The sequence below is a fragment of the Strix uralensis genome, chromosome 20 (assembly GCF_047716275.1).
Source record: "Strix uralensis isolate ZFMK-TIS-50842 chromosome 20, bStrUra1, whole genome shotgun sequence".
Lineage (NCBI taxonomy): Eukaryota > Metazoa > Chordata > Aves > Strigiformes > Strigidae > Strix > Strix uralensis.
The window spans coordinates 7,409,585-7,429,164 of NC_133991.1; the positions used below are offsets into that span (position 1 = coordinate 7,409,585).

At 40.3% G+C, this 19,580-nt stretch overlaps 1 protein-coding gene across 11 annotated transcripts in view; it reads left to right on the forward strand.

The window, feature by feature from the left end:
• The first annotated feature begins 1,166 nt into the window (after positions 1-1,166).
• The window catches only part of TPST1 (tyrosylprotein sulfotransferase 1), a 31,278-nt gene continuing 12,864 nt past the window's right edge, over positions 1,167-19,580 (forward strand). For 5 of the 11 annotated variants that reach the window (XM_074890445.1, XM_074890452.1, XM_074890453.1 and 2 more), the window contains exons 1-5: positions 1,167-1,304; positions 6,183-6,280; positions 8,941-9,057; positions 10,369-11,312; positions 17,176-17,374. In XM_074890445.1, the coding sequence (XP_074746546.1) occupies positions 10,468-11,312; positions 17,176-17,374 (1,044 nt within the window). In that variant the 5' untranslated portion in view covers positions 1,167-1,304; positions 6,183-6,280; positions 8,941-9,057; positions 10,369-10,467. Of the gene's footprint in view, positions 1,305-1,515; positions 1,759-6,182; positions 6,289-8,940; positions 9,058-9,136; positions 11,313-17,175; positions 17,375-19,580 lie in introns of those variants that run through there. The other 6 variants (XM_074890448.1, XM_074890447.1, XM_074890446.1 and 3 more) reach the window with 6 other exon arrangements.

Genomic DNA, 19,580 nt, shown 5'->3' on the forward strand with positions numbered 1-19,580 from the left:
TTTTCTTCCCCATTTGGCAAGCAACACAAATCTGGGGAGTGTTCTAGGGGATTGTTCCCTTTGATATGACCCTGCAGCAGCACTGACTTTTCCACGGGGTGATGGCAGCTGGGCCAGAGCTCCTGTATTTAAAGAAGAAATATGTTTTCAGTTTGATTCAGCCTTTACATATCACTATGTTAATGTTAACAAGTCGAGATCAACCTATTTTCCTGTTTTTTAGGGATAAAAGCTGTCTTTCTGCATAGAGCACTGAGAAGGAGGGGGTTAGGATGGCCTAAGGCCAGTCTTTGTTAGACGTGAGTTAATGTATAGATGTGAGTCTCCTCATACAGCTACACTTCCAGGGGCAAAGTGCTGGTGCAAATCACCCTCGCTCCTTGCCTGGCTGCTTCACCCAGCTGTGGGTCAGAGGAGTTGTGAGATGTGCTGGCAGCCGGCTCGGGCTCGAGCCTATGCTCCAGCCTGGTGCTATTCCAGATGTTTGCACAGCTGCACACCTGGTGAGCACATGGCTTGTGCTTCCCTGCTGCCGCAAAACAGGTGTGGGACACCCGAGGACACCTGAGCTCTGAGCCAGGCGGTGCTCGCTGCTGTCCTGTGCTGTCAGTGCCTCACGTCTATTAAAATGTTTAACTGTAGCTTTTATCAATTTATCTGACAGTTGCAGCGCTTAGAACCTGGACTGTCTGTTTTGGATGGTTTCAACTGCAAGACCGACCTCGGAAACCGAAGCCAGTGGGTGACATTCGGTCAAGAGTTTTCTTGTTGAAACGCTCAGTTCCAGCCTTTACCTTTCTTTTTTCGCCATGCTGGTGTGGTTTGGTGGAGTGAGGTGTGACAAAATCCAGCTGTTCCCAGCTACCAACATCTGTCTGGCACAGCTGTCCAGCCGTTGGTGCACATGGGCTCCTCCAGATGCTCACGTGGCGCCCGCCCGCCCCAGCTGTGCGCTCCAGATGTTTCCCGCCGCGCCAGCAGGGGTTAACGCCCCCCGGACCCGCCCCCTCGGTTGTCAATCTTCAGCGCCGGCCCAACCGCGTCCCGCGACACATCGAGGCCCGCGACCAATCAGGGCGTGGTTGTGATTTCCATGGCAGCCGCAGCCGCGCGGCTGAGGGGAGGCGGCGGTGGCGGTGGCGCAGCCGGTCCCGGTCCCGGTCCCGGTCCCGGTCCCGGTCCCGACGCACTGCGATGGTGCCTGAGGGCAGCCGCGGCGGAGGAGGGGCAGCGGTGCTGCTGCTGCGCGGCTCTCGCCCGGCCCTGGCAGCGGCCGCCGCGGCGCGGGGGCGGCGGCAGCGCAGGTGAGGAGCCGCTGCCCGCCGCGCACCTGAGGCGGGAGGCTGCGGCGGGGCGGAGCGGGCCCCGGGCGCGGCCGTTCCCCCCCGCTCCCGCCTCACCGTTCGCGCAGCCCCGGCGGCAGCCGCTGCGCTCCGCCCTGCCCCGCCCGGCGCCGGGGCGGCTCCGGTGCTGCCAGAGCCGTCGCCTTTGTCGGCCGGGCTGGGGGGCGGCCGCGGCCTGAGGCGGCGGCGGTTGGGAGCAGCTCACGCGCCCCTCAGGCGGCCCCCGCGCCCCTCAGGCGCCGCTGCCGGCCGGGGGGGCCGGGCCGGGCCGGGCCGTGCCGGTCGGGGCACTCGGCTGTGCGGGCATCGCCGCCGGTCCCGTCGCTGCAGCCGGGAGCGCCCGAGGATGCGCGGCGGGGCCCACTCGCTGCTTCCCGCCGGTGCCGTGGCGGGGTGTGCGGCGGATCCGAGCCGGGTAAATCGGAAAGTTTCCGTACGGGCGGGCTGACTTGCTTAAAGAGCTCCCAGCGCTTCTGATGTCTTTGTTCAGCAGCCGAGATGTGTCGGGGGAGGCTGGCCGCGGGTGCTGCGCCGCGACCGGGGAGGCACCCAGAAACAGATTTACAGCGCTGCGTTTACATCTGCAAACACAACGTTTTTCGTAGTATGTGTAAGCATTCTAGCGATAGTTGTATAGCAGTGGACCTAACACGTCTCGTAGCTGGAAGTAGTTTTGCTGGTGGTATTGCTGCAAGAAGTCATTTGCATGTGTTATTGTGAACGTGTTGTGCAAATTTTTGTAGGTCTATATCTTTTTAGTGTTATTAAGCAGTTTTTAAAGTACCTTATGGTATAATGGAGTGCAGAAATCCCTCTTGGGAGGCACAGTACGCATAAAAGTGCATAGAACAGTAGCTCGTTTGCTGTTAGTGTGCCACTGACTTTTTCCTTCTCTTTTTTTAAGTAGAAATGTTGAGCTTAAACCTATGCGCGTTGCCAGTAAAATTCCTTTTGCTGTACTGTTCTCCAGCAGTAACTGTAGTACTTAACAAATGCTGTGTAGTCTTGCGTAACTGGGAGCATGTTGGTAACTGTTTTTTGATCATTCAATATGCAAATCCAAATAACTTGCTCTATGTATTATATAGGTAGGTAGAGCAGAATATATACAGTCCTTTGATTTCATTCGAAGTAGAACATTTTAATTAAATGTACTTTAAACTTATCTTAGAGGTCTTAAATGTTGAAAAACCTAAAAATACTGAATTCTGAGTGCTTTGGTAACCTTATTAGCTGGTTTGGATCTGGTATGTTTTTTCTCTTGCTTGTTAAGAAAGCTTGTAAGTGTTAGATCTAGAGAAGGGACAAATGCTTCTGAATTTCTCTTTATACACACACACATATATATTTGTGTGTGTATATATCTGTTTAGTAGAGGATTATGAAGAAAGTGGGGTTTTGGGAGGGGTTAACTGGTAAAAGGAAAGGGTACAGCTTGCTTCATCTTTTACCTATTGATTATATGAGGGAAGTGCATAAATACGAGCACATCTTTTTTTAATCCTTGTAATGTGATTGTACTAGCAATTGTGGAATTATTACATAATTGTATGCAGTCTTCCCCAATATGGAAACTTTGGATTCAGAAGTGGACTATGGCTGTGAAAGTTAATTGGGCATTTACAATTTTTCAGAGCTTTAGATTAAAAGAAAAAAAAAAAAACAAAAAAAAACCACAACCCAAAAAAACCTAAAAAAAAAAAGTCTAGGTTCAAAGGAATGCAGATGTGTGAACAACATTCCCTCATAGTTCACACTGTAGGAACTGTAAGGGAATGTTGTTCACACATCTGCATTTCCTTATACTAATTTTATCCAACTTTGTCCTATCATTCTACTTGTCAAACCACTCTGCGTGAAGACTGGCTTCGCTAGGTCTAGTTGGCTGTCTTTCATCCCACATGCGTTCTGCCAGGTGACTTACTGCTTATTTCTTTGTAGAGATGAATAAAAATTGCTCATTTTATTCTTATCTTTTTTTGCTGTATAACTAATGGGGGGAGAAAGCTAGAGAAAACAACTGCAGGGCTTGAGAGCCACGAAGACTTAAAAAGCTAAAGATGGACTTGGTACTGAAGGCTTCTTGATTTTTTTATTTCTAGTTTTGCTGAGTATTTTGCTTGGAGTTTGATTGCTTGTGCTGTACTTTGCCATTCCTCTCACATTCTGTTATGTGACTGGTAGTAATACATGATACCTTGTCTTTGGGGAAATCATTAAGGTGATTGTGCAGACGTTGCTTTGAAGGCATAAAAATGCTTCCTGAATACTTAAATGATTTTTGAAACATTCTTTTAAATGATCTTACGGTGGTTTGGGTAGCTTCTTGAAGTGGTATACTCTGAATATTTCAGTCTTGTTCCTTGGTGTTGTGCTATACCATTATCATGTATCTGTCAGCTTTCCTATGCAATCTTCTTTGTGGTGAACAGAGACGAACAACCAGAAACAAACCAGTTCACTGAAGGAAAGGGTTTATGGAATTCCTTTCTTTCAGCATTCCTAAATGAAAGTTAAAGACTAACATTGTATGCAAGGTCTTCTTACTTGGACTGTTTGATGAACTTAATATAGAACTTCCTCTAAGAAATATATTGTCACCAGTTTTCTGTATGTATATTGTTTTGAAGATGATTCTTGAGAATTTTCAGTATCTGCTGCCTTTCTGGTATTTATTTTTACAGAAGAAAAGTGAAGGTGCAAGAAGAGACAAGGAAGATACTGACGTGGTTGACACTTGCTTCTTTAAGTCCTAGCAACATTTTCCTTTCTCCTTCTGCAGTCAAGAGCAGAGAGTGGCAATGGATAACAATAGTGTAGGCTTTTTTTCCCTTCAATTTAGCTACTTTGCCACTGTAAAATGAATTTCCTCTTCAGATTTATACCACAAGCTTCGTGTGTAGTAGTCAGACTGCAGTTGTGCACCTGAACACATCTCTGAACTGTGAGAATCTTTTATTTCTGGCATCTGTATTTTGGAGTCTACTGCAGAAAGCCTAAGGGGGGTGTGTGTGTGTCATGGCCCCACAGACTAAAGGATTGAGTAGACCTCCTAAGTAGGAGAAGAAAATCATAGGAACATGGTAGGAGGTCATGAGGGTAAACTAAAAATGTGAGGGGAAAGACAACTTTCCAGCAGTATGAACTCTAGCATTCTTCCCCTCACCTCTGTCCTGAGTGTGATCTTTCCTCCCAGCAAAGTTCTCCAGAGGCGCTGAGGTCGAACACTGTGATGAACACTTGGACGGATGCAGGAACAAGATGTACTCACAAAAATCTTAAGTAGTGCTACTATACTTGCTCTTCCTAGAAAGAGATTTGGTAATCAGAATCTGAGCCACCAGTTCAGGAGATGGAAGCAGAGGACAAGCTAATCACTGAAAAATGCTTTATATATATGTGGGTTGGGTTTTTTTGAGATGAATAATGCCAGTGTTGCTCTCCTGTCAGCTTAGCCTTGGTAAAAGCTGCCTGGTTGAACATGAGAAGGGAGGTGGTCATCACTCGTTCCAGGCTCCAAAGTGAAAGTCTGAGCTCTGGAGCTTATGAGGATTTCTTATTATTGGGTGGTAATGGATCATCTTTTTTCCCCTGGCAGGGAGTGCTTTAAACAACAACAAAACCCAAACTGTTCTAACATAAAATACAAATGAATGACTTGCTTCTTGACTAAGCTAAAAATCTTCAACATTTTTTGGATGAACTTGAGGAAAAAGGCCTTGACCCGCTGCATGTAGTGGGAGGGGAGGAGGGAGAGAATTAGTGTGTGCAGAAGGAAGAAACAAAGCAGTCATTTTTGCTTTGCTAACATCATCTTGTGGCTGACTCACAGGCCTGACTTTTCTGGGAATAAAATTCAGTTACATATACTTTTGCTTAGCTGCACATTCTCGTACTGAAACTTGTAGATCCTGACTCTGTCTTTTTTTTTTGAGTTACACTTAAATCTTTCTAGGAATTAGTTTTAGTCTGTCATTTGAAACTGTTGCTGCTAAACGCCTTCTCTACGGTTCTAGTCATCTTCAACTTCCTCAACTTATGACTGTGTTGTGTGTGTGAGGGGGTTGTGTTTGTTTTAGGTGGGGTTTTTTATTTAGTGTTTTGTTTTGAAACATTTTTGTTAGGAGTTGTCTGTGCTTTTAGGTGGAGTGGCACTCTGCACTTCTCGGGTCATAGTGGGTAAAAATGCCACAGTTTTTCAAAGCTCTAATTAAAAGATGACAAGGGATTGCTGATTACCTTGTTGTGATTTTTTAAATGCTGTCAATTCAGTTACTGTTAACAGCAGAACATTAATGACTTGTAATGATCCTTCAGGTTGACAGATGTGATCCAGAGTGCTTATTCATGTAGAGGAGGGAGAAGGTGGGGTTTATTTGCAAGCTGCTAGAAGGGCAGTGACTTACATATGTCATGCTTGTCCCAGAGAGCTTTATATGTAACTTTAGGCACAGAAGGGGGGTTGCTGGCTTGTAGAATAGATTAGTTTACTGAGAAGTGCTGTCTCTAACTGCTCCTTGGCTGGTTTCCTGACGTACAAAGTCCAGGTCTTGCCACAGTTTATGGCAGTTGTGTGCTCCAGGTAAAAAAAAAAAAAAACAAAACCAAAATGGTAGCACAGAAGGTTGCAGGAGAGCTTAATACTAGCTCTTTACGGTCTTGCAGCCTTTGGCATCTTTCAATTAGCAAAATTACTGTATCAAATAAAAGCATCTGTCATTCCTTGGTGTGGGATTTTTAGTCACATGGATGAGTTTTTGGTTTTGTAGGTGAGTGGTCAATACTTGCAGCAGTTTAGGAAACCTACTCACAGACTGCAACCCTTATTTGCATTCACAGCTGAAACTGCGCAGAGAGGGCGTCGTCATTCTGCTTTACCCAACCTGTGAATTGAGGATTTCAGCCTTCAGTCAACGGGCTTTCCTCCCATACTGCTGGTATCTGGGTTTGTTTTGGTTTGATTTTCTTAAATTGTATTCTCTTTTAATTATATTCTAATATAAACAATCAGTGCAAAACAGTTAATGCACTTGGTCTTGAGATGTTTTTCTCTAGTGATCAGCTACCTAACTTCTGCATTTGGGGGATGTTAGTGTCTTCAAAGAGTAGTTTTTAGTTTGGAAGATTAAGATTTTTGGGGAGGGCTTTTTTTTTTTTTTTTTCCGGAAATGAGTTTTGTGGAATTTGCTCAAACTGAATAATGTTAGGGATTGTATGAAGTGTAAATATTTGCAGGTCTTATGTGCTCTGTGGCAAAATACTGTTTCTGTTGCGTTAACTCTTCTCTTGAACGAGTGCTGATTTTTAACTAAATCTTTACTGTATCTAAAGCATTTAAAGAGATTCTATGTACTACTTGCTAGTTTTAAGCTGAACAGTGACCTCTTTCCTAATTAAAAGTTAGGTCTGCATGCTGAATCTGTTCAGGAGAGAGACTTTCTTTGGTGCTATGGAAGTATAGACTGTGTGATTTTTTTTTTTTTTCTTTCTTTTTGAGCACTGTTCAGACCACCTCCACTTAAATTTCTGCAACTTTGTTTCTTTTAATGGCCAGTTATTTAAAGTGCAGTTAAAGCCAGCTCTTCAGCAGGGAGGGATATGTAAGTAGAATGAAACTTGTTACAGAGAATGGATTGGTTATGATAGTGGTGATCTGGCAAGAGAGTGTGGGAGAGCTCTTTGCCCATTTCATGTAAAAAAAAGTGAATTAATCATTAAGTTATGATTCCAGTTTAATTTTGGTAACAAAGACTAAAAGCTGAACTTTGAATGTAGTATTGTGACAACTGTTGATTGGAATAAGCTTTGTTAGTGTGAAGGGGCAAGACCTGCTCACAGCTCAGCAACTGGCTCTATTGGATGCACGGCAAGAGAAAAATACTGCCATGACAGATGCCTGCATGAGGAATTCCCTTCCTCCGTTTTCTGTCCCTGCAGTGCCAGGGAGCTAAGTGGGAATTCTGCCCTCTGCCTGTCTGCTGCTGTCTGGTTGCACAGCTTCATAAAACAGGGACTGTGAAGCGCAGGGCTCTTGGCTGCTGAGAGTTGCAGCAGAATCAGCAGGGCAGCCTGACTCCTATGGCCAACCAGTTTGGGAAGGCCAGTGTCCGGTGAGGGACAGGTTCTGGAGAGTCTCGCTCAGATGGTGACTTGAAAACTTCTGAGTCAATGACTACATTTGTGTGAAGGAAAAGGTTAAGTGGATAATGTTTTGGAGAGAGGGTAGAGAGTAGGCATAAGCATGTTCTTCATTCAGGGATGTGTTGTGCTTTGCTGACAAAGATGGAACAGCTTTGAAGAAGCCGGTCATTTAAAATGTTGGTGGTACCTCAGTACTTGGAGCTCCTCACAATTAGAAGCATCTGTGATTCATACTGTTCAGGGAGTTATTTCAGCCCTGAAAAGCAAGCTCTTATTTAAAATTTCAATTAGAGTACTAATTTCATTTGAATTTTGAGAGACAGAGTCAGTTTTCAGCCTACCTCATATGAAAATCCAAAGCTGTTGAACTAACTACAGAATACAGGTAGAACAACTGTCTATTCCATTTGTAACAGTTAATGTAAAAGTAAAGATACAGTGTGCAGGTTGGTGTGAACAGATCAAGTCATCCAGGCAGCAGAGCTGAAGATTTATCTAAGCCAGTGTTGGGTACAGCCCACTGGTATTCACCGTAAGACATGGCATATTATTAGTCCCCCTTGTAAGTGTCTACATTGGAATTCAACAGACAGATTTTTAAACCTTTTGTTTTTATCTGAAGGTTTTGTTCAGACTCATATGCATGTCCAGAAATCATCAATACAGTCTTTGTTTTTCTTCTCATCTGTAAAAATGAAAATAGCTTTGAAATAATGTAATTTGCAGAATCCTAAATGAAAAAAAAATAATGAAAAACCTTGGTTTTATTTTGTGTATCTTGGTTTCAGACTTAATCTCCTTTCATTACAGCTTGGAGAAATAACTTTTAGAATTAAAAAAAAGGGTTATAGAAAATAATTGGTAATAGGCGTGTTAGCTGTGCGAACCCTTAATTCTAATACATTTCTAATTTGTTTTTAAATACTGAGTTATTGTAGAAAATAGTATCATACTTATTTGGGAAAAACTTACAGGAGAAAAGCGTTGGCTTTTGATGTGGTAAAATTCACTTTATTCAAATATTAGTCATACAGAAAAATTGTTCTGTCGCATAGTAATCACGACTGCTTAAATTGTAGATTAGAAAGCAGAATGAAAGCCATGTTATTGATACCTCACAAAATCGATGAGTGGTCTGATTTGCCTCATTTTCTTTTTTGTAATAGTTGTAAGGGTTCAAAATTAAATGATTAATTTAAATGTGATATGGTACAACCAGGAAGAAGATTATACTATGACATAAGTGAAACTTTTTTATGGTATATTTTTCTATTCTATGCTATAAATATAACCATAAACTTCATTAATATGGGCTCCCATAATGCTTTATAAAGCATAGTTGTCTTACTGTTATTGTTACTTTAGATTTGCTACATGGGTTCTTGCCATAAACCTTTTGGTGTAGTAATCATATTTTCAATTTCTTAACTCTGAAGTGTTACCTTTTATCTTGGAGGGAGAAGACTCTTGCTGTCAGACCAGCACAAATAGTTATCTAGATGAAGTAGAAGAGACTATAAGAAAGAGCAAGCTTACTAGCACTACTTAAAAGGAATCCAAACCTTATTTGAAGGTAGAATGCAGTATATACTTTATTCTGACAGTGCTTTATACATGACTTAAAATTTTGCAGTGCTTTAACTCTTGTTTTTTTTCCCTGGGGTGCTGATTGAGAACAGGGTCTATTTTTCTTTCTTCCTAATTTATTCAGTTTTTCAGTATTTCAGCTAACATTTCGCTGGAGTTCAAAACACTGCGTAAAATGTGGGGGGGAGGGTTGGTGGGTTTTTGTGGGTTTTTTTTAATCAATGGAATAATTAATGATTATGGTTATGTTGGGTTTGGGGTTTTTTGAGAGAAATATCTCTAATGGCCAAATTTTAGGTAAAGAAATAAAGAAAAGTTAGGGTAAAATAATTAGTTTTCTTTTGTGTATTGTGCTTTCTATTATCTGGATACTGGGATGGATGACAATTTTTAAGTCAGCATGGCTTGATTCTTTTGTTGTTGTTGCTCTTATTTAAATCAAGACTGATCTTAGTTTTGATCTTAGTCAACTTTAATCCTGGATTGTGTTTGTACTTTTTAATGACTATACACTTCTTTAATCAAAGCTTCCCTTGAAGTAAAAATTGAAGTTTCCCTTACTTGCAAACTATTTTTCTTCATTGCTTAAAGGCCTTGATCAAAAATTGGACACCGTCAGTGTTGATATGTAACTGTGAAACATCTTTTACTATGATCTTGTATCCTGTGAAGCAAAGAAAGCATTTCAAGCCAAGCAGGAAATAATGTAGTTATGTGAAAATGTGACAATGAGCAGGATACTGCTACCATCTATTCAGCAAGCCAGAGTCATTCTAATACTGAAATTCTTCCGTGATTTCTAACATGGTTTGTGTGGGGTGTCTTGTTCATTTGTTTTATCTGGGTGACTGGCTCAGAGAGGTCATTTTTTTTGATCTCTTTTTTTTCTGTAAAACCTCAAGTAAAGAAGAGTGGTTTTGTAATTACTTTTTTAATGTGTAGTCCCCCATATAAATGATGTCTTTGCTTGACCATAAAGTTTAACAGCAGCTATCCAGAATTCTTTCAGAGTTGTTCAAATTGAATTCTTTCAAATATGTTGTTAAAATGTACTAGCAAACTTCTATGTAAGTAGTAATTGTAGTTATGAATCTTGTTCTGTTTTGTGTTGCTTCTGTGGGTAAACAAAGAGGCTTTTTATTATGGGATGATCATGTTTAGACTTTGCATTTACTGGTCTTAATGCAACACCAGGAGATAATTGTCCTACTGAACGCTGTCAGGTATTTCTCTTGATTTATCGTAGTAGTTCTTCACAAAGTTCTAATTTTTTTTTTTTTTCCCCCTGCCTCGCCAGACCTTAATTTATTTTGGATTAGGCTTCCCATGGCATGTGAATTAGAAGATAATTTGAAGTAGAAGGCCTCTTTATTTTGAAGTGACAGTCTTTATCAAAATGGTTGGAAAACTCAAACAGAACTTGCTATTAGCATGTCTGGTGATCAGTTCAGTGACAGTGTTTTATTTGGGCCAACACGCTATGGAGTGTCACCATCGAATAGAAGAACGCAGCCAGCCTGTGAGGATGGAAAGTGTGAGAAGCACAGTAAGAACTGCTTCCAATGTAAATGCGAACAGAACCTTTGCTTACAACAAGGACATGCCTTTAATATTTATTGGAGGAGTACCTCGAAGTGGCACTACCTTAATGCGTGCCATGCTTGATGCCCATCCGGATATTCGATGTGGAGAAGAGACAAGGGTAATCCCACGAATTCTAGCAGTTAAGCAGATGTGGGCTAGATCAAGCAAAGAGAAGATCCGCCTGGATGAAGCTGGAGTCACAGATGAGGTTCTGGACTCAGCCATGCAAGCGTTTTTATTGGAAATCATTGTGAAACATGGGGAGCCTGCTCCATATTTGTGTAACAAAGATCCTTTTGCTTTAAAATCCTTAACTTATCTTGCTAGAATTTTCCCCAATGCCAGATTTCTTCTAATGGTACGGGATGGTCGTGCATCTGTGCATTCCATGATATCTAGAAAAGTCACAATAGCTGGATTTGACCTGAACAGCTACAGAGACTGCTTGACCAAGTGGAATCGTGCTATAGAAACTATGTATAACCAGTGTATGGAGGTTGGTTTTGAAAGGTGTATGCTGGTACATTACGAACAACTTGTATTGCATCCTGAAAGATGGATGAGAACTCTCTTAAAGTTTCTTCGCATCCCATGGAACCAAGCAGTGCTGCACCATGAAGAAATGATTGGAAAAGCAGGGGGTGTTTCTCTTTCAAAGTGAGTATGAGCCTTCCTCCTTTACCTTGTATTGTTCTAAGAGGTAAAATGGTACATTTTTGCATATAAAAGACTACTCATAACTTGGTTTCAGTTTCTAAGTAGCTAATGATGTCTCGGGAAGCTGATTTACGATGCATATTATCTGGAAAATAAGAATAATCTTAACGATTTTCAATCTCGGATTGCTCCCACTAAGCAGCTGTCCCGCTAACATATGTGTATGGAGCATATGAATGAATTTTTAATGGTCAATCAAGCTTGAGTTTTGTTGTCTAGTATCAGCCTTACTTACAGTATAGCTTTGCTTTTCTTTGTGCCCCAAAATAAAGCTGGTCTGTTTTATCTAGACTGGTGTTATTCATCCTAGCAAGATCACCCATTTGATTCAGGCACTTAAGTATTGTTGTCAATGCAAGAATGGCCTTCGAGTTATATTTGCCAAGAACATCCTCTTCCAGGAAACTTGAGAAGCTGTTCCAACAAAATAGAAAGCAGAATTGGCATGCTTTTCTGTTGGCATGTGCTCCTAAAAGGACAAGCATTTCGAATAAAATTAACCTTGTTGTAAGCAAATCTCTCACTATCCTGTTGTGCCATCTGTGCACCTGATTTAGCTACGTTCAGAAACCAAAATCTGCTCTGCTTAGAAAGGCTAGATAGGTATTGTGAAAAGAATAAGTTAATTCTCCAGTTAAACTACTCTGGTTTCTTTGCCACTATTTGCAGCTGAAATACAGAAGCTGTCTAGTCTTTACTTGAGGGGAAAAAGTGTGAATGTTTGAACCTCTTTCCATTTTTGCTATGGCAGATAACATCCAGCAGATTGTCTTGTTTAAGTTTCTAAAATACTGATTAAAAAGCCCTATTCCAGCAACAAGGTATGCCCAGTTAAATTTCTTGGCTTCTGTTTTTTGAATATTTGTCACTGGTCAAGGGCTTCTGAGTAACACAGGAATCTTGCACAGCAAGCTCTGTGGGCTGGGTAGAGACGTGTCAAACTGTTAAATATAGAGTGATTCCATTTTTTTAAAACTACAGTTTTAAGAAATTGTGAGATTTTGTTTATTTAATGCCTAGGGAAGTGACTGGATTTTCTAGTATAGTGAAGGGGAATATGAATTAAAGCAAATCATAGAATTGTTAGTCAGTGGGTACAAAGAGAACTTAAAACTCAGATAATGGTTATATGTTTACCATCTGGAGGTTTTGCATCACCATTCCCCCTGAAGAAACACAGCTGCTACCACTGTGTTCACAGAGCCATCAAGAAGGCATCTCAACCCTTTTTTTTTTTCAGTATTATTCGTTTGCAGATTGAAGCCTTCTGATAACATTAACCTGAAGCAGTGTACTGTTTTATGTCTCTGCAAGCTGTACCTGCATGTGGACTTGTCTTTACTTACCTGTATCATGTTACTGCTTCTCAGGGGCAGCTGAGGGGGGGGGAGTAAACTCACTTTTACTGATCTAAATAGGTGGTTGCCAAGTTCTGTTAAGCATCCTGTAAAAATAACAATGCATAATGCCATTTCCAATAAAATACTACTACTTACAGCTTCCAGATTAGCATTTTTAAAAATTAATGGACGTCTATATTCTAAAAGTCAGTAGCCTTACTGAATTCATACAGTTTCAAGTAATATTTCTTGCTAAATCTGGTGGAATGGGATGTGAGGAGTTGAGAATACTTGTTCATGTTTCTAAAAATTAGGAAAATGGATTGTTGAAAGTAAAATGTGGCTTCATGTTTATTTTTGATTCAGAGTTTCAAATTTAAGACAAACGAGTATGAAAGTGTTCTTGTGACCTTCAATCTGTTCACAGAATTCTTTATGCTTTTATTATCTCTCATGAGATGATACATGAAACTAATTATTTCAGAAGGCTCTGGCAATAGTGGAAAAAGAATGGGTTATTAGTGTTATGTCTGTGGTGGTTTTTATCTAATCAAATGCCCTTGAAATAGGTGGTGAGATTTGTTTTTCAGTGGCAAGAGACCTTTATAAATTTATAATGATTTCGGTGACTCAGTCTTTCAAGCGCTGCAGAAAAAACAGTGAATATGAAATTCTCTTAGATGTCCATTTTGTGTATTTATATGATACTAATTGAAATTGTGCAGGGGGAGCTTGAGATTTCCCAATTTGATTTCCTTGTACCAGTTAAAACCTCCCGCTTTTGGCATCCCCAGCTCCTCACTGCCCTCTCGTGTGCAAGCATGCCGTGGACGAGGACAGCTGCCTGTCTAGGGGGTCCTTGTCCAGAGCAGGGGGTAACTGCCCAGAAAAATTACTCTTTGAAAAGGTGCTTGTGCCCAGTGGCTTGCAGAATTCTTCAGGCAGTGAGCTGATTCCATTTTTCTTTTTATTCCAGACTCAGAAACTCTTATGCAATAGTCTGTTAATAGCAATGTTAGATACTAGACCGTCTGTATTTAAGATCCTGACTTTGTCTGTTCTCCTGGCCGCTTGATTTGAAGAAACTGTTGGCTGCCTTACTCTCTTCTGCATTTGCTTAGTAATCCCTGCTTTTTCTGTTGTTCATGGAGCCCTGGCCTTACTGTTGTTCTGTTTTACTTGGTGTTTTTGCCTCTTATTTTGGTTTTTATCCAGCTGCAAGGAGGAACACTGCAAGGGTTTTAAGGATGTGCACCACAGCATTTGTAGTAGCGGGAAACCTTCTGTGGTTTGAAGTAATTGCCAACGTGGCTGTTCAAGGAATGTATTATGGCTGGACTACATGCTATAACTAGTATTGTTAATATATCTCTGGCATTTGCCTCCTAACTAGAAACAGCTGCAGTGACCACTGATGCAAAGAAATGTCAACCCTTTTATAGCAATTTTTATTAGGCTTATTATGAAAATAGCTGTCTAGGCAGAATTGCTTCAGAATATGCTATTTTTAATACATACGTTTCATTTGATTCTAGTACAGATGTAGAAGTATTTGGGGTTAGTCCTGTGTTCCATGCTACCAGCTGCTTTCAAAGCTGAAACTGTTCCTGTGGTTTTGTAGTGGAGCCTGGAAGCACTGACCAGGCAGCATTTGCCATGTGCATACATAACCAAATTTGCCAAGACTTGGTACATTTTCATGTTTTGCTCTGGTTTTTTGGTTGTTTCTTTCCTCCCGTCCCCAGTCTGCCTTCCCCCATATTCCTCAGATGTTCTTTGATCTGAAGAATCTTTCCCGCAAACTGTATTTTACTTCCCCCCTTAACTGAAAGGACAGAAAAAGATTTAAACAGAAGACCAAATGTGGTATAGCATATTTTTGAACTGGTGCCCAGGAGCAGCTAAATGTAGTTCCCTGCTTACCTCTTGCCAACTATTAATCACCAGGAAATGTTTCATGCTGAGCTTATTGTTACCAAAGACTAAAATGACAGTGGAGCAAAACATACACATTTTAAATGTGCTTTTACTTCAGGATGAGATATCCGTATGCGTACGAATTTAGGTCCTAATTGGTGTATAGCACCCGTTGTTTTGGGGTTCCAGTAAGTAATTAGCTAAGCCTATTACCTAGTTCTCACAGTATCACCCTTATTTTAAATGGTCAAATTAATCTGCAGTTTTGGTGAAGGGATTTTGGGCTTGACTGGCTCTGAGAGGGAGAGAACTGTAAATCTTACACTTCTGAAACACCTAGTGATAAATTTTTCTTGAGGGTCCCAGGCAGCGTGGTTCCGAGGATTCCTCCTGACTGTTCTAGTGCTTTGTCCTCTGCCTTGCCACTTTGAACTTCTGAAAGTCAACTCTTTAACAGTTATTTTCTTGTTAATTTGATGTGAAGTCAGATGCTTATCTTCTAATTAGAAGGATCAAAAAGGCAATGCCCAGACTTTTTAGTTTGCTGTACAGACTTAGGATCTCAGGCCAATAGCCTTCAGGAAGGCTGAAATTTGGTTGCAACTCCCTAGTCTCAAAATCCCACTCTGAGTTCCTGCCTTCAGTTTGAGCTACTGAAAATGGTTGAAGAGAGTAAGGATGAAAGACCTGGGGGTTGTTTTACAGTTTTTTGTTTGTTAGGTGCTTACTCATCAGCTTCCGTTAATCATCTTTTGCAGCAATCTGTGAAGGCCCCGCTTGCCAAGACAATTTCCCCATGGGTGACTCTTTCTCTTTCTGGTTTGTTCTTTGTTGATTGTGTTTAAAGTACTTAAATTACTGACCTTCCAGCGTTGTATGACTAACTTCCTTCCTCTGTCCTGGAAGAATCTGAGCTATGATGAGTAAAGAAGAGTAACAAGGTAAAGCCTGGTGTTAAGATCAAATTGAGTTAATGACTGGCAGACATGTATAGTTTGTAATTTAAGGCTTTCATTGCACAGTACAGCGTGCATCTGAGTGGGGTGCCTCTTGCTGTTGATTTAATGTTTGTCTGCTGTGCAACAATTCTTCAGCCTCTTCTTGAACTCATGAAGTTAATTAGGTAATTGTAATCAAACATGTTCCTCTTGTAAGTTGACTGGTGTCAGTCTTGAGAGCAATTTGACTTCAGGCTTCTGGACTCAGAAAGGGAGTACTTCTGGAAACTTCTATTTATTTTCCTCAAGATGTTTTCTCATATTCTGCCTGCTGTATTACTGAAGAATTAGCCGCTTGAGAATTAACTTGTATCTCAGTGTTCTCATTCTTTACCTTGTGTAGATGAGGTATTGGTGTTATACTTTGTACCGTTACTTTCAAGTATAACGATTTCATTTTCAGGGTGGTAGAGCTTTTTGAGATCAAAATTCTTCATGATGTAACGAAGGTCTGGGAAGGATGATAGCTGCAAGTGGATGTGGCAGTTGTGTGCTTAGCATCAGACTTGAGGCAGGTATAGTCAGCCAGCAGGAACCACTGATATAGTGACATACCTTACAGTATTACTTGCAATGCAGATGCAAATACTTCTTTAGGCAACTTGTATATACAGACCTAATTTTCATCTCTTTTAAAAGAAAGATAAACCTTGACATCCAAAATGCATGTGCATTCTTTCTGAGTTCAGAAAAAAAGTTTTAAATTACTCAGAGTAAAAATTCTTGAGTTATAAATTACTGAGCCTGATCTGAGCCCTGCTGGCCTGTTTCAGAAATAAACGCAGTAAAGAAGTTGTATGCCTTCTAATCCAGAAAGAAACAAGGAATGTGGGAAAACAAAGTGATGCCAAATTTCTTCCCTTTGAAAAAAAACCTCAACAAAAACACACAACAAAGCTGGGTGCAAGAATGAGAATTACTTTAGGACTGTTGATTAAATGAGCAACAAACCAACTATTTTGTAAACACAGTACATACCACACTGCTACGATTATGCACTTGCCCTTAAGAACTGTGTAATGACCAAACAATCAGTAAAAGGAATGGTTATGAAAAATATTATTGCAGTCTATAGCTTTCTGTCATTTCCATAGGTATCTATTATTAAAAAAAAAGTTTAGTCACAGTATGGAGGGGAATAAATGGCACATGAATTTTAACTTAGAGTACAACTTTCAAGAGCATTTAAGACAATGAAACAGCAAATGTGGGAATAGGCCTGTGGGAAAACAGCTTTATATGTAGGTGTGTGCATACTTTTCACTTAACAGCTCTTTGGCTTTCACTGCTGTCTTTACATAAAGAACTTGCTTCAATACATTCTGTGTGAAAGCCTAAACCAGAAAGCATGCATGAATGTTTTGCTAGTTATTTTCATTTTAGCCTTGTGTAGTAAAACTTCACTTCCCATTGGGTCTGTAGAAACATGAAATTTTGAGAAGGAAGAGGAAGGGGAAAAAACCCCAAACGAGCTAAAGGTCTTCATGCTAGTGAAAAAGCAAGTGTTGATTGGAATGCAAAATAAAACCTTTCTTTCTCCCTCCACAGGGTTGAAAGATCTACTGACCAAGTAATCAAGCCAGTCAATGTGGAAGCACTGTCAAAGTGGGTTGGGAAGATACCTGCTGATGTTCTGCAGGATATGCCTGTGATTGCACCCATGCTAGCAAAACTGGGCTATGATCCGTATGCCAATCCACCAAATTATGGAAAGCCAGATCAAAAAGTTGTGGAAAACACAAGGAGGGTAAGGCATTTTTGTGTGTTTAATTATTGATCAAATGGATGTGAGCTATAGAGCAGAAGTCTATGTTTTGTTTGGATTTTTTAAAGTCTGTTTCTAATACCTGTTGATACTTAGCAATAAGTTTTCCTTGCCATGGGGGGAAGAAGGAAGAATTCTGTAGGACCTTGAGCACTGAAAGTCTGGCTCCTGCTGTTTGTCTTCAATTTGGTTCATCTTCCTTTATCCCAACCCCAGACTTGAACTGTGTTCTTTAGTGTGTGTAGCTGAACCTCTAGAGAATTGCCCAGATAGTTGGGGAACTAGTTAGTGGTAGAAAAAAGCTAGCTTTCTTCCCTGGGCATCAAACTGGATTGATGAGCTCAGCTTTTTATACATGAGAGTTGGCAGAAGCTCTGTCACAAAATTATACCCCAGATACTTGGTAGAATTTGAAAAGTGACCCATGGAAAGCGGCCCAAGATGATCAATATATCAGATTTTTCCAATTCTTTGCTGTCCTTTGTAGAACAAACAAGAGATGGAAGAAGGTCTGGTGCTGATTAACCTAAATTTAGGATTTTAATCTGAATTTAATGTTTTGGAATTTGAGTAGTTAGGCTATACAGCTGTTTATCCCTGGAGGTATCCATTGAAAAGCTCATTACCATTGTTTGAAATAAGAATAATAAACCCTTTACTTCCGTTCTTTTGATAATGTATACTTTATTAAAAGAAGCTGACTTTTGCTGCTGCAACAAAGTAATCATTGGAAAAATTGAATTAATCAATTTAAAAGAACTGTCTTTCGCTAGCCTTCCGATATTAAAAAAAAAACAAAAAACAAACAAAAAAAAACCACAAAAAAAACCCAAACAAAAAAACTCAACAAACTGGTTGGTATGTTGATGGGCTAGATACTAACAAAAAAATCTTTTTGTGAAGTCTAAACATTTTTGCATTGTTTCTTTTTAGAAGCCCTTCCTTGGAAACTGTCATTAAACAATCAATGTATTAAAGGATGGCAAATTGACTATTTTAATAGTTGTTAGCTTGGCATGGAAAAGGTAACCCACCTTTTGTGGTAGGGGTAGTGGTTAGCATTTTATAGGTTTCCTGGTAATTACTGTTTTAAAAGGTTCACAAACAAACTTCTCTGCACTCAGTTCAACCCCTTTAAAAAAAAGGTGTTTGATGCCACTTCACAGAGCCTTGAAAACAAAATCCTCATGCACCTACCCATATATACTATAAAACAGTGACTTGGATCCAAATTTGTATTGTAGAGCAATAATTTAAGGTTGGTTATCTCTTACTCATACTGTAAAAATTTATTTAAATTGTATGGTGACCTTTCTGAGGCCTCTACCAGTGTATGGCAAGCTCAGTCCCAGTTGTAAAAATTGTATGGATTTCAGTTGCTTACTATTGTGTGGCTTCTTGAAATGTATTTCATTTCAAAATGCGAGAGAGATTCAGGTAGTAAACAAAGCCACAAGCATACCTTTAAAACAATTAAAGCCTAATTTTGAAGGCTTACGTGTATTGAGGCTTTTCCACAAGATTCCTTTGAAGCATAATTAGTTTGTTTACCAACGTTAAAAACAGCCGTGAAAAACTGGAGGTTACTGTTATAATACCCAATCCAAATATTGCAAGCATATGGAATGCTTGTTAATATTTTGACTGCTTTTTTAATTTAAGTTTTACTTACAGCCCAAGATATCATTTTAATTTTGTTATTTATTATAGTACCCAGTATATATTTTCCTAGTCACTTATTCTTTAACAAAATTACTTCTACATACATGGTTTGTATAGATAAAATGAGGGAGGTGTCCTGAGAGACTAAAAGCCAAAAAAAGCAAAAGAAATAAAGATGGCTAATCTTCAAAACTTACAATATTCCTTTTGAAAATGGAGAAACTTGAGGCTTTCAAAATGTCGCATACCCCAAGGAGCCATTTAGAACGATGGCTCACATCAGTGTTGGAGTTTGCATTTGGACACTTGAATTCCTCCCCAGTCACTTTGCTTTGTTTCCTCCCAGCTGGTTCCCAGCAAATCCCCGCTCAGACCACTGGGTCCTCTGTCCTCTGTGACTATGGAAACATTGATGTCCTGACTTCCTCGGATTTCACTATTTAAGGATTCCCAACTCCCAGACCAGTTTGCTGCTTAGGTGACCTAATTCTCAGGACAGCAGGCTTGTCACCTTCTCTAGAAGTGC